The sequence below is a fragment of the Orycteropus afer genome, unplaced genomic scaffold (assembly GCF_000298275.1).
Source record: "Orycteropus afer afer isolate SDZICR_OR568_19922 unplaced genomic scaffold, OryAfe1.0 scaffold00031, whole genome shotgun sequence".
NCBI lineage: Eukaryota > Metazoa > Chordata > Mammalia > Tubulidentata > Orycteropodidae > Orycteropus > Orycteropus afer.
The window spans coordinates 730443-743252 of record NW_006921618.1 but is presented as its reverse complement, the minus strand read 5'-3'; the positions used below and the strand labels follow the sequence as shown (position 1 = coordinate 743252).

At 50.0% G+C, this 12810-nt stretch overlaps 1 protein-coding gene across 1 annotated transcript in view; it reads right to left on the bottom strand.

Moving 5' to 3' along the window:
* PADI3 (peptidyl arginine deiminase 3) overlaps positions 1-8164 on the bottom strand; it is a 46777-nt gene extending 38613 nt beyond the window's left edge. Inside the window, exon 1 of the mRNA XM_007935851.1 lies at positions 8073-8164. Coding sequence (XP_007934042.1) covers positions 8073-8164 — 92 coding nt within the window. The remainder of the gene's footprint in view (positions 1-8072) is intronic.
* Between the last annotated feature and the right edge of the window lie 4646 nt (positions 8165-12810).

Here is a 12810-nt window from a genome sequence, read left to right as displayed (position 1 = left end):
ATTCCAAAGAAAGGTGATCCCAGAGAATGTGGGAATTATTGAACAATATCATTAATATTACACACAAGTAAAATCTTACTGAAGATAATTCAAAAACAGTTGCAGCAGTACATTGACAGAGAACTTCCAGAAATGTAAGCTGGATTCAGAAGAGGATGTGGAATGAGGGATATCATTGCTGATGTCAGATGGATCTTGGCTCAATGCAAAGAAAACCAGAAAGATGTTTACCTGTGTTTTATTGACTATGCAAAAGCATTTGATTGTGTGGATCACAGCAAACTGTGGATAATATTGAGAAGAATGGGAATTTCCAAACACTTAATTGCGCTCATGAGGAACTTGTCCATAGACCAGGAGGCTGTCATTCGAACAGAGCAAGGGGATACTGCATGGTTTAAAATCAAGAAGGGAGTGTGTCAGGGTTGTATCCTTTCACTATACTTATTCAATCTGTACACTGACCAAATAATCTGAGAAGCTGGACTATATGAAGAACATGGCATCAGGATTGGAGGAAGAATCATTAACAACCTGTGATATGCTGAAGACACAACTTTCCTTGCTGAAAGTGAGAATGACTTGAAGCACTTACTGATGACGATTGAATACTACAGTCTGCAGTATGGATTACACCTCAATATAAACAAAACCAAAATCCTCACAATGGGACCTATAAGCAGCATCATGATAAATAGAGAAAAGATTGAAGTTGTCAAAGACTTCATATTACTTGGTTGTACAATCAACTCCAATGGAAGCAGCAGTCAATACATCAGAAGACGTATTGCACTGGGCAAATTGGCTGCAAAAGACCTCTTTCAAGTGCTGAAGAGCAAAGATATCTCCTTGAAGACTAAGGTGTGCTTGATGCAAGCCATGATATTTTCAATCGCCTCATATGCATGTGAGAGCTGGACTATGAATAAAGAAGACTGAAAAAGAGTCGATGCTTTTGAGTTGTGATGCTGGCAAAGAATACTGAAAGTATCATGGACTGCTAAAAGAAGTAACAAATCTGTCCTAGAAGAAGTGCAGCCGGAATGCTCCTTGGAAGCAAGAATGGCCAGATTGCGTCTCACCTATTTTGGTTATGTTGTAAGAGGAGACCATTCCCTGGAGAAGGATATCATACTTAGAGATTGCAAGGTCAATGAAAGAAGGGAAGGCCCTCAACAAGATAGATTGACACAGTGGATACAACAATGGGCTCAGGTATAGCAGGGTTCATGGAGCTGGCACAGGACTGGGCAGTGTTTCATTCTGTTGTACATAGGGTCACTATGAGTCAGAGACAACTCGATGGCACCTAACAACAACAACAAGTCTTCAAAGTGATGTCTTTAAATAGGTCTTTTACAGCACATTTGCCCAGTGCAATACAATGTCTGATTTCCTGACTGCTGCTTCCATTGATGTTGGTTGTGGATCCAAGTAAAATGAAATCCCTGACAACTTCAACCTTTTCTCCATTTATCATTATATTGCTTGTTGGTCCAGTTGTGAGGATTTTTGTTTTCTTTATGTTGAGGTGTAATCCATACTGCAAAGTGTAGTCTTTGATTTTCATCAGGAAGTGCTTCAAGTCATCTTCACTTTCAGCAAGCAAGGTTGTGTCATTTGCATATCACAAGTTGTTAATGAGTCTTCCTCCAATCCTGACACTGCAAGCCACCAGGTATGAGAAAAATGACAGATGAGTGATGGGTTAGGAGAAGAGTGAGGACTAAAGGCAGGGCTCCAGACTCCCAGTCCCAGTGCTCATGACCTTGTGATAGGAGCTGTGTGTGAGGAAGGTCAGAGGGGTGGTTGGAGGGAGAAGTGCTTGTGTCAGATTCAGGAGGACCAGAATTTCCCAACTCCTGGAGGAAGTAGCCGGAGCCTCATCTGGACAAAATTCTTCCTCTGGCTAGAGCCAGATCCCCCACATCCTGGTTTCTAGGCTGCTGTAAACACAGCTCCCTGCCCAACCCTGGGAGAAGCATGTAGCTCTGGCTCTCAGACTCTCCCCAGCTGAAGGTATCCACCCACAGGACCCAACCTTCCAGCCAGGCAGAGGACTCAATCTGCTCCCTCAGCCTAGGAGGTGGTGGGTGAGTGGTCTGTAAAACATGCTAGGGGGACCAGCACTTCTGGTTTGCCTAGGATTCAGGGGTTTCCTGGGATGAGGGACTTTCAGTGCTAAATTCTGCAAAGTTTCAGTTTCAGTCAAATTGGGATGAGTTGGCCCCTAAAAGTGGCCCTGGCCTCAGACCCACCTTGTTGAGAACACAGACTCCCAGAATCAGAAATGTATTTGAAACCAATCGGATGCCCACTGATATCTGAGAACCAGGCTAAGGGTGGGCTCTGTAGACATGCTAGACACTGGTCATCCAGCAAGTGAGGGGTGACTCAGTGCAAGCTCATCCTCTCTTAGGAACCTAGACAAGTCAGACCTTCCTTAATGCTCTCGTATCTTCCCCTTCAATGGCAAAGATGATAATAGTGACAGTAGTGATGCAGGTAGCTCTCCACTTTACAGATGAAAAAACAGAGGCTCAGAGATAGCAGGCAACTTGCCCAAAGTTGCACAGCTGGTAAGTGACTGAACCAGGCTTGAAGCCAGGTCTTTTCCCGTACCCTGCAAACACAAACCCATCCTCTTCCTTCATGGACACAGTGACTCTTCTCCTGGGAGGAGCGGGCATTTCAGGAGCTGAGAAACTGATGGGAAGTTCCCTGTGGCTGAAAACAGAAAGGTTGACAAGATGGCCCCCAAGATCCCCACCGAGCTGGCCCACGGAGGCAGAGGAAGCCAAGACTCAGCTGGCTCTCTGTGGAAATTCCTATTGAACTTCCTCACCCAGCAAGTGTCCCAGACACCCACCTCTTTTGGCCTCACCAACCAAACCAAGCCAAGCAAATCATTGCCCCCTTAGCCTTTTTCTTCCCTGACCCTGAAAAAAACAGCGGCCACACCAACCACTTTTCCAACCACAGATGGTTAAGACAGTTGAAGATGCACTAGCCTCCCAGGGCCCAGCTCTCTGTACAGTAGGCAGAGCCCTTGCTTCCAACAAAATGCAGGTGGACAAAAGGAAGGGGGTCAGAAGCCTCCATGAACAGGGTTTGAAGCTCACTGGTCTCTGCCAGTCCCTTCAGGGAACATATGGGGAAACTGAAGCCCAAGGAGGGAGGAAGTTGCTCAGGATGACAGAGCCAATGGTGACAGAGCCAGGACAGAGACATGAGGCTCCCAGCTCCCAGATGCCCTGTGCCTTTCCACTCCTCTGGGCAGCCTCTGCTAAGCAAGGAATGACAAGGATGCTCGCTCTTCCATTAGAGCAATGTCCTCTACCCTGGCTGTACCCTGAGGAACAAAGGATAACCATGCTGGGGCCCCACAGCAATGTAATTGAGTCAGACTCTTCAGAAGTGGGGCCTAGGCATCAGCATATTTTTCAATGTTCCCCAGGATTGAAAATTTCTGAACTGGAGAAGGGAGGAGGCTGATGGTTCACTGTCAGGTGTGGTCCCTGAAGATACATCTAATGAAGGAAGGACTTCATTAAGCAAAAGTCAGGGCAGACACCCATCCCCAAGACCTGCCCAATGTGTCTTCATGGTGGGACTTCTTGTCTTCTACTTTTGCCAAGTGCTGCTTGCTATTTGAGACCATTCCAAGGTAGGTGAGATGTGTACCCCCAAGGTCAAGGTTGGCCCCTTTTGGAGGCATCTGTACTGCCCTCAGAAAGGGGTTTGGGAAGACTCAGCCACCCTCAGAGCTGCTGTGTGTGTGTCAGCTGCCCAGCGGCAAAACAGACCAGGTCCCTCCTGCTTCGGAGAAAAAGCCACCTGGGGGGGGGGTCTTCTGAAAGTGGAGCACTTAGAGCATCAGGGGGTCTTAGAACCAAGTCTGCCAGAGGTTCCACCTGCCCCATCTGCCTCCTCCCCAATCCGTACTTTCTGGGACTCAGTTTCCCTTTGCCAATAGTCAAGGAATATTGATTTAAATTGGAAGACCTGGTTTCTAGTTTTAGTTCTGTCCCTAACCTATTGTGCTTCCCTGGGCAAGTCCCTTTATGCTCCAGGCCTCAGTTTGCCCATCTAGATGATAAAAGAGGTGGGTATGTCCTGGAGTCCCTGGATGGTGCAAATAGATAATGCTCTTGGCTGTTGAAAGATTGGAGGTTTGTGTCCACCTAGAGGCACCTTGGAAGAAAGGCCTGGTTATCTACTTCCAAAAAAAATCAGTCCTTGAAAACCTTATTTAAAATAAAGAGTAGAACACGGTTCTACTCTGACATACAAGGGGTCACCATGAGTCAGAATCAACTTGACAGCAACTGATTCACTGGTTTTCGGATGTGATCTAGTATTGTTATTTGAGATGCCACAGATGCCTTCACTGAGCCCCTGGGGACTGCTCTCCAAGCCCCTCTTTTGACAAATCCCAAAGATGTTTGGCTCCAAGGGCTCTATTAGCCATATGAGCTGAAGGCAGCCACAGCCTGACAGATTTCAAGCGGTATTTCGATGTATTAGGGAACACACTAGGTGACTCAATTCCCATCCATTTACCATTCTTACCATTTGGCCAAGGACTTTGCCCCTGGGATGAACCCTAACACCAGAAATCATCCTGGGGTTTTGATTTTTGCCAGTAAGAACCTAACCAGCTTTCTATCCATTCTGACTTTGCACTAAAGTTTGAAAACTACTTCCCAATGCTGATATTTGTGGATCAAGTAAGAGCTAGTGGAAAGGAGGGAATCACTAGACTTTGGAGCTTGGTGAGAGCTGGGTTCAAGTCTCAGCTCTGCCTTATAAGAGGGAACTTAGAAGGCCATGCCCTTCTGAGCCTCTATTTCCGCATTTGTAAAATGGAGACTGTAATATCTACCTCTGGTTGCAGTGAGGAGTGAATGAGTCACAGGCACCCGGTTCCTGGCTCTATGTATTCTAATGGCAGAAAGACAGGGTTTAATCCACTGCTACAGATAGAGGGACCCAATGGTCTTGCCTATGCTCATCCTTCAAGGCTCTGACCAGTGCCCCTCCTCCAGGAAGCTTGCCCTGACTATTCAACCTACACTAATTTCTTTTTTTTTCCATTTCACCTTCTCCCAGTATGGCTCAGTATGGTTGTTTCCCAGCCATTTTGTGTGTAACAATTTTGAGGCCATTTGAAGGTGTCCACAGGCCCAAGTGGAGCCTTCAAATGATGATGACATTAATAATGGTGACAGTTACCATAAGTGGGTGTTTGCCACGAGCCACACACTGGCTACATGCTTTACACACACAATCTCATTTAATCTTCCCAACGGTCCTTTGAAGTAAAGGCCAAACTACTTGGGTTGCATCCTGCCTGTGCCACTCACTGGCTGTGTGACTTTGAGAAAATTATTTAATCCCTCTGTGCCTTAATTTCCTCATCTGTAAAATGCATAGAATCATGGTGAGAATTAGTTAACACATGTGAAGTGCAGAGAACAGTGACTGGTAAGGAGCAGGCTGTAATTATTATTGCTGATGTTGTTACTACCTCTATTTTACAGATGAAGAAACAGAGGTTCCGAGAGGTGAAGTGACTTTCCCAAGACCAGAGAGCCAGGTAAATAGCAAAGTCAGGATTTACCCCATGCCCAATGCCCTTTCTCTGTGGGTCCCACACCTGTGCTTAATCATGACCCAGAAGGGATCTTAGAAACAACCCAGTCCAGCTCCCCCTCCAAGACAGGGTCCTTTCTGCAGCACCCCCACAAAATGGTGGCTCAGCTTCTGCTAGAACTGCAGAGGGCAGGGCTCTCAGAGAGCAGGGACCGTGCTTGCTGGTTCACCATTATGTCCTGTGCTTGGCACACCTTAGTCCCAAAAGAAATAATTGATGAATGTGTGAGTGAACGAACCAGGAGCTTTCTACTACCCTCTCCTGCTCCCAGGGTGGTCTGGTCAGTGGGTGCCCAAGAATCCCTCATTTGAAGATGCTGGAGCCTCTAACCCTTATCAGATGGCGGGCTAATCCTTAGTCTCTCTGTGAATCCCCATGTGGCCCATCCCATTCATATTATCCACAGATGATGCTGCCTCTGCCTCTCTCCTCCGCGGTCCAAGCAAGCTCTGTGGGGGAGGGGCTGGCCCCAGCTTTCCAAGGCAGGTCACACTGGAGACACATCTGCCTGAGGGGTATGAGGCACCAGGGCAGGTGAGTCACTCCCATGGGCACGCAGTTCTGGAGGAGGTGGTGGCGCCAGGTGGCATAGATAGCCCTCCACCTTCATCACTTCTCCTGGCACAGCCTCTGTGGCTGTCCCTTCCTTCAGGAGCCCCAAATCCCATCCCCACTCGCACTGCCCACCCACCCTCAACCAGACTTTAGCTCCTGCTGCCTCGCTGGGTTGGCCTGCTCCAGACTTGATTCCCTCCCATGACCAGTTTCTCCCCCCACTCTCATCCAGTGTCCATGGGACCAACTCAATCTCTGTTTCCAACTGAGTTCATGCCAATTTTTCAAGTCTTGGTCTGAGATGGTGGTTCTCAACTGGGCACGATTTTGCCTCCCAGGACACATCTGGTAGTGTCAGAGGACACGGGGGGGGGGGGAGCTGCTATTGCTGTCTAATAGGTAGAGACCATGTATGCTGCTTACATCTTACACTGCATGAGATAGCCCCCACAGTGAAGAATCATGTCAACAGTGCTGCAGTTGAGAAACCCTGGTCTGAGGGTAGGGGCTGAAGACCTGAGAGCTGGAAACAGTTGCCTGGTTCTGCCCCCTCCCTGTCTCTCTCCCCTCCCTGTCTCTCTCCCCTCCCTGTCTCTCTCCCCTCCCTGTCTCCACTGTTCAGCCTTGGAGCTAGGAACTCCAGAGACTCCTCAAAAGCCTGAGCAGCCAGCTTCCTGGTGGGTCCCAGAGCCCCACTCCTGAAAACCTTACCAAACTCTCTTTTTCTTCTCAGGAGAGAAAGAAGGTAGGGCCTCACTTCCCACCACTGTCCTTAAGGACATGGCCATGGTACGCAGTAGGGCCATACTGCATGGGCACTGAGTGGCTGAAGGAAACCAGACCAGAAACCCCTCCTCAGCCAGCAGCAGAGCAGCTAAATGCCTTGCCTGAGTAGGACTGTGAGCTGAAACCCTGGCTTTGCTGCTTAGTAACTGTGTGATTTTGAGGAATGACTTGCCGACTCTGTGCCTCATTATCTCATCTGTCAAATAATGAGTTGGCTGTCAAGCCCACTCCAACTCTTAGAGACCTCATGTGTGTCAGAATAGAAATGTGCCCTGTAGGGTTTTCAAAGGCTGATATTTCTTCTCAGGTGCCTCTAGGTGGACTCGAACCTCCAACCTATCAATCAGCAGCCAAGCACTGGACTGATTGAGCCACCCAGGGACTCCATTTGTCAAATGTTGTTCTTCTTGTTGTTTTGTGCCGTGGAGTTGGGCCCAACTCATAGTGACCCTTCCTTGGGTTTCTGAGGCAGTATCTCTACGGAAGTAGATTGCCCAACCTTTCCTCTGAGGAATGGCTGGTGGATTTGAACCACCAGCCTTCTGGTTAGCAGTCAAGTGCCTTAGGCACTATGCTACCAGAGCTCCATCTGTCAAATGAGATGATAATACTACTAATAAACCCTAGCTCCTAGGCTTTTTGGTAGGGTTAAATTCCTGAATTCTTGTCAAGTTCATAGACAAGTGCCTGGCACATAGAAAGTGTTATTATTTATGAGAGATTTTTTACAAAAATTACTGATGCTCTGTGTTCAGGCTCTGTAGGCTAGGGACCTGCGTGCCTCTTCCTATTCTCTCGTGTTACAGCCAGACCTCCAGCCCAGCCTGCAGGACCCTCTGGACAGAGACAAGTGCCCAGCCCGCATGGTAGCAGCACCCTCCAAGTCTCTGGACCAGAGCTCAGTCACTACAAGCCTCCTCCAACCCACTTTCAGCCCCCAGCACTTCAAGTCCATTGGCTGGAGGCTTCAAGAAGCAAGGCTGAGAAAGGAAAAGATCAAAGCTTTTAGGAACGGCTGCTGTTCTAAGGCCAGAGCTTGCGGGAGGACAGCCAAGCTGTCCCATAAATGTCTTACCCATAAATGTCCACGAGGGTCTCCACGCCAGCCACACACACGGCGCTGGTGGGGTGCTCCAGGGACACACGCACGATTCTCTGCAGCGACATGCTTGCCTTGGACTAGGCTGCAGCTGCCAAACCCGATACTGCCCCAGAGGCCCCATGCGATGTAGTTTAAAAGACCCTGACCCCTCCTCTCCAGCTTGGAGTGCTAAGTCATTGGCTCTACTCTTGGAAGCTCAGCCCATTTTCAGGGCCAAAAGCTCAGGATTGGCTGGAAGGAACCCAACATTTGCATATGAACCTGTTGACCCCTTCTCCCCTCACAGCCCAGACATCCAGAGAGTTAATTTCTCTCCAAAGGAAGCAAGTCCCCACAGGTACCTGGCTAGGGTGCTAGGGGGTTAGAGGGGCAGGGATGTATGGTGGTACAGATCTGGGGCCCTTCTTCACTTTGCACATTTGCCCTCATCACCCCATTTTTCCTTCAGTTTCAGAGACAACATGGTTTATTTAGTGAGGGGCTTCTCAACCCTGCTGGGGGAGCTGGTGGAAATGCAGATTCCCAGGCCCAGAGGTTCGATACTGTGGGTCAGGGGTGCAGTCTAGCACCTGAATCTTTCACAAGCATTCTGACCCCCTGGGAAGAGCACCAGTCTTTTGCTTGGAGTGTGGATTTTAGAGGCAGGACTGAGTTTCAACCCTGCTCTGCCACTTCCTGCCTGGGTGACCTTGGGCAAGTCATAATTGCTCTGTGCCTCTGTTTTCTCATGTGAGGGGTGATGGTTGTGAGGCTTCAATGGGATAATGACAGCAGAGCCCGAGTGTGGAGTCTGGTGCTGGTGGTGGTGTTGTTACTATTATTAGGTGCCGAAACCTCCAGAAGGGGTAAGTGAAGAGAACCCTCCCTGGCCAGGGGAAGCCTGGAGTGCCAGAGCAGGAAGGCTCACTTGTCACGTGGGGAACTGAGGCCAGAGGGGGAATGTGGGTACTTGGAACAGCAGGAACAAGGTTTCTGAGAAGCTTTTTGAGTTCCATTCTCCACCTCACACCTCTGTGGCCTTTGGGGTTCTCTCCTCTCTCGGGGCCTCTGTTTCCTCATCTGTTGAAAATGTGTCTAATCACCGAGCCGATAGAGATAATGGCGGGACACGCCCTTGGCCAGTGCAGGTTCCAAGTGCTGAGTAGAGGTTTTGATCCTTCTCCTGGCAGCGCTGACAGTCGAAGGCAGGGTGAGGACCAGCACCTGCTCCCCAGAGTCCCCAACTGGGCCTTTACACCAGTTCATTGACCTAAGCCAGACCCTAGACTCCTGTGTCTCCAGCTCCGGGCTGGGTGTTCTTTCTCAATGAGGCCTGCTAGGCTGCTGCGTCCAACGTCAGCCTCAGGTTTTCAGCTGTAAAATGGCTTGGGGGCTGACTCAGCTCTGGCTAAGAGTTAGAGTTCAGGAGGAAGTCCTGGACAGTTTTCCTAGTTTTCTCATGACCCAGCTTGGAGAATAGAGGCCAAAACTGGGGCTCCCCCCAGGGCACTAGCACACTGTGCTTGGTGGGAGGGAGGGCAGGGCCATCCTCACGTTCACAGCCGGGTATCTTCTTTACCTCACATGCTTCTATCTGTCTCTAATTAATACCAGGTTATTTTTTTTTAGAAATGGGTCTGTGGTTCTTTTAAACTAGAGTGTCAGTGGCTGATAACCAAACCAAAACCAAACTCACTGCCATCGAGTGATTTCCAATACTCATAGCAACCCTTCCTTGGGTTTCTGAGGCAGTATCTCTACAGAAGTAGATTGCTCAATCTTCCTTCTGAGGAGTGGCTGGTGGGTTTGAACCGCCAGCCTTCTGGTTTGCAGTCAAATGCCTTAGGCACTATGCCACCAGAGCTCCCATGGTATCACATTTTTGCTTCTCAATCTATAAGAAAATTAAAATAAGATGAATGGGTGAGGGTCCAGTGATACAACATGAGGCAGCAGCATGTGTGTAGGGAAATCAGACCACTGAGGCTGGGTAACTTAGCTTAGATGAGAAGATTGAGTCTGTCCCTCCCAAGATCTCATCTCAGCAGGGCATTCTGGCCCCAGGACAATGGGCACGTGTGGCCCCCATCTTGACGAATCAGCCTGCCTGCCTGGCTGGCCCTGGCGAGCCGCCCATGGCCAAAAGAAGTTGAGCTGAGGAGGTGGTGGCATCGTGCAGTAGAACCAGAAGCAGGGCCCCTCACTTTCCTTCCCTCTTCCCCCACAGCCCAACACACAGAAGCTAAGGAGACAACCACTTAAAGAAATGCATGCTGACATCTTTATTCATCAGAAAGGAGGTGACTGGTCACCTAGGACATTCTCAGAGGGGGCACCAGGGCTCCCCACTGGCCCTAGGGGCAATTCCAGAGTTTTTCACACTCAGCCCCACATTCCGGAGGGCTTTTCCCCACCTTCTGCCATCTCTCTGCAAGGCCCACCCCTCTCCCACCCCCAGCCCCTTGCTCCATCTCACACCCTTGCCCTGGCAAGGGTCCTCCTCCTTGGCTCAGCCAGGACCACATTATGATCATAAGCAGAGGGTGCACCAGTTAGACAGGGGGCTTGCAAACGGGGTTCCCTGGAGACCTCTAGAAGAAGAAGCTCTAGGTAACCCCTCCAGACTGCAGCTAGAGCAGTCCTAGTTATTCCAGTGTGCTCTGTTGAGCTTTTGCTCATTAAGTTTCTCCTGCGTTTGATAGCAGCTGGCCCAGGCTGAGGTCTCACCAGGGCCACCAAAAACCCAGACTGGCAGAGGCCCCGGGGCTGACAGTCCAGTGGCAGCTAGGGAGGAGGGCAGGCTAGCTCCACAGCCCTCCAAGCCTGTCTCGGGCCAGGGCTACATCTCACCCTGCAGCCCAGCCCAGCCTGCCTGCACACGTCCTGGTGACCTCACCTGGGGTCACCCTATTAAACCTCACTGCTTCCATGTCAGCTTTGTCTTCCCTGCTATGGGAAAGGACACGAGCCAGCCATGGGGGTTTACACACAGGTGAAACCCAAGCTACGTGCAGGGTCCCGGGATAGCTGCCTTTCCCTCCCACTGCCTGCAGAAGAAGGGGGATAATTAAGGCCTATTAGAGGAAATTAAACCCCACCTTCAGAGATAGCCTAATGGCTCACCCCACCCTCTTCTAACTGGGCTCCCTGCTACATCCAGTACAGCCAGGTCCCTTTGAATCCAGAGTCCAAATTCCAGAGCCCCAGGACACAGAGACCTCCTGGCCCAGGTTTGATCATCTGACCTTCAGTCTTCCCTGCTGTCCAGCCTCATGCCCTTGTGACGGGTCTTCCTTTGTGTTTCCTCCATAGGCCTCTTGTTGGCCTCTCAGCATTTTTGAGCTGGAAGCAGCCAACACTCATAATTAAAGGCTTTCCCAACAGGTAACAAGCACCCTTCTGAGGACGGAGTCAGGTATTAAAGGCTTTCGGTTGCCTTTATTTTTCTTTTTAAAGCAGGCCCTCAGACACTGTGTTTTCCTGTCCTTGTTTGCCTGTGTGTGGTGGAGGGTATGCTGGATGGTCATAGCCTGGGGTCCCCTTTGGGAGAAGAGAATTGGTAGAGGAAAGAGGATGTCTCACATCTCCCTTCTTGGTCTTATGAGAGCCAGAGGCAGCCTAGAACTGGGGTCCCTCACCCCAGAACCAGATCTTCTGGGTCCCATTTCCTGTGCAAATACGAAGTCATTACCCTTGGACCCAGGAAGGCATCAGAGTAGAGGGAGCAATCCACAGTGAGTATCGTCTTGACAACTAAAGTGTGTCTGACTGAAGCCATGGTCTCTTCAACTGCCTCATATGCATGCAAAAGCTGGATGATGGAAAAGACAGACAGAGTGGATGCCTTCAAACTGTGGTGTTGGTGAAGAATGCTGAACACACTCAAATCAGTTTTAGAAGAAATACAACCAGAATGCCTGTTAGAAGTGAGGCTGGCAAGACTTTGACTTGCTGACTTTGGACGCATCGTCAGGAGGGCCCAGTCGCTGGAGAAGGACATCATATTTGGTAAAGTGGAGGGTCAGCAAAAATGAGGGAACTGTCAATGAGAAGGATGGACTCAACAGCCACAACAATGGGCCCAGATACATCAACATGAAGATGGCACAGGATGGGTGACATTTCAGTCTGAATCGGAGACAAGAAGACAGCAGCTCACAGCAACAATCCAAAGTAGGGTCCCCCTGCTGAGGCCACTCACACCCCTCCTTGAATGTGTTAAGTAAGGCTTTTGATCTTTCCCAGCATCCTGGGACCATGGGTAGGGATGAGGCAGGGAGAGAGTGAGGATAGTCCTTCCTGGGTTGGGTAGGCCACTCCAGAGGTGGAGATACAGGTTCTCTGTCCCTGCACCCCAGTGCCCACAGTGCCCAGGACATTTGCAGGCATTCAGGAGGAGTAGCCCAAGGCTCCTCAAAGAGGATGGAGGTCAGGTGGAGATGCCCTGCCTTCACCCTGATGGGGTTGGTTCCCCAGCTGGTGGGCAGAGAGGATGGCTGGTGGGGAGCAGGCTCAGGGCACCATGTTCCACCACTTGAAGGGAAAGGGCTTCCGGCGCACATTGGTGCCACAGTGGATCTCTCCAAGTAGCTCATGGTAGGACAGGAAGTCATCAATGAAGATGCAACGGAGGCCCAGAGGCTCCAGCAGGGACCGCACCTTCTCTTCCAGGCAGCAGCGGCCATTGATGATGGGACCAAAGGGTTTAGGGATGCCCAGGTACTTGCCTAAG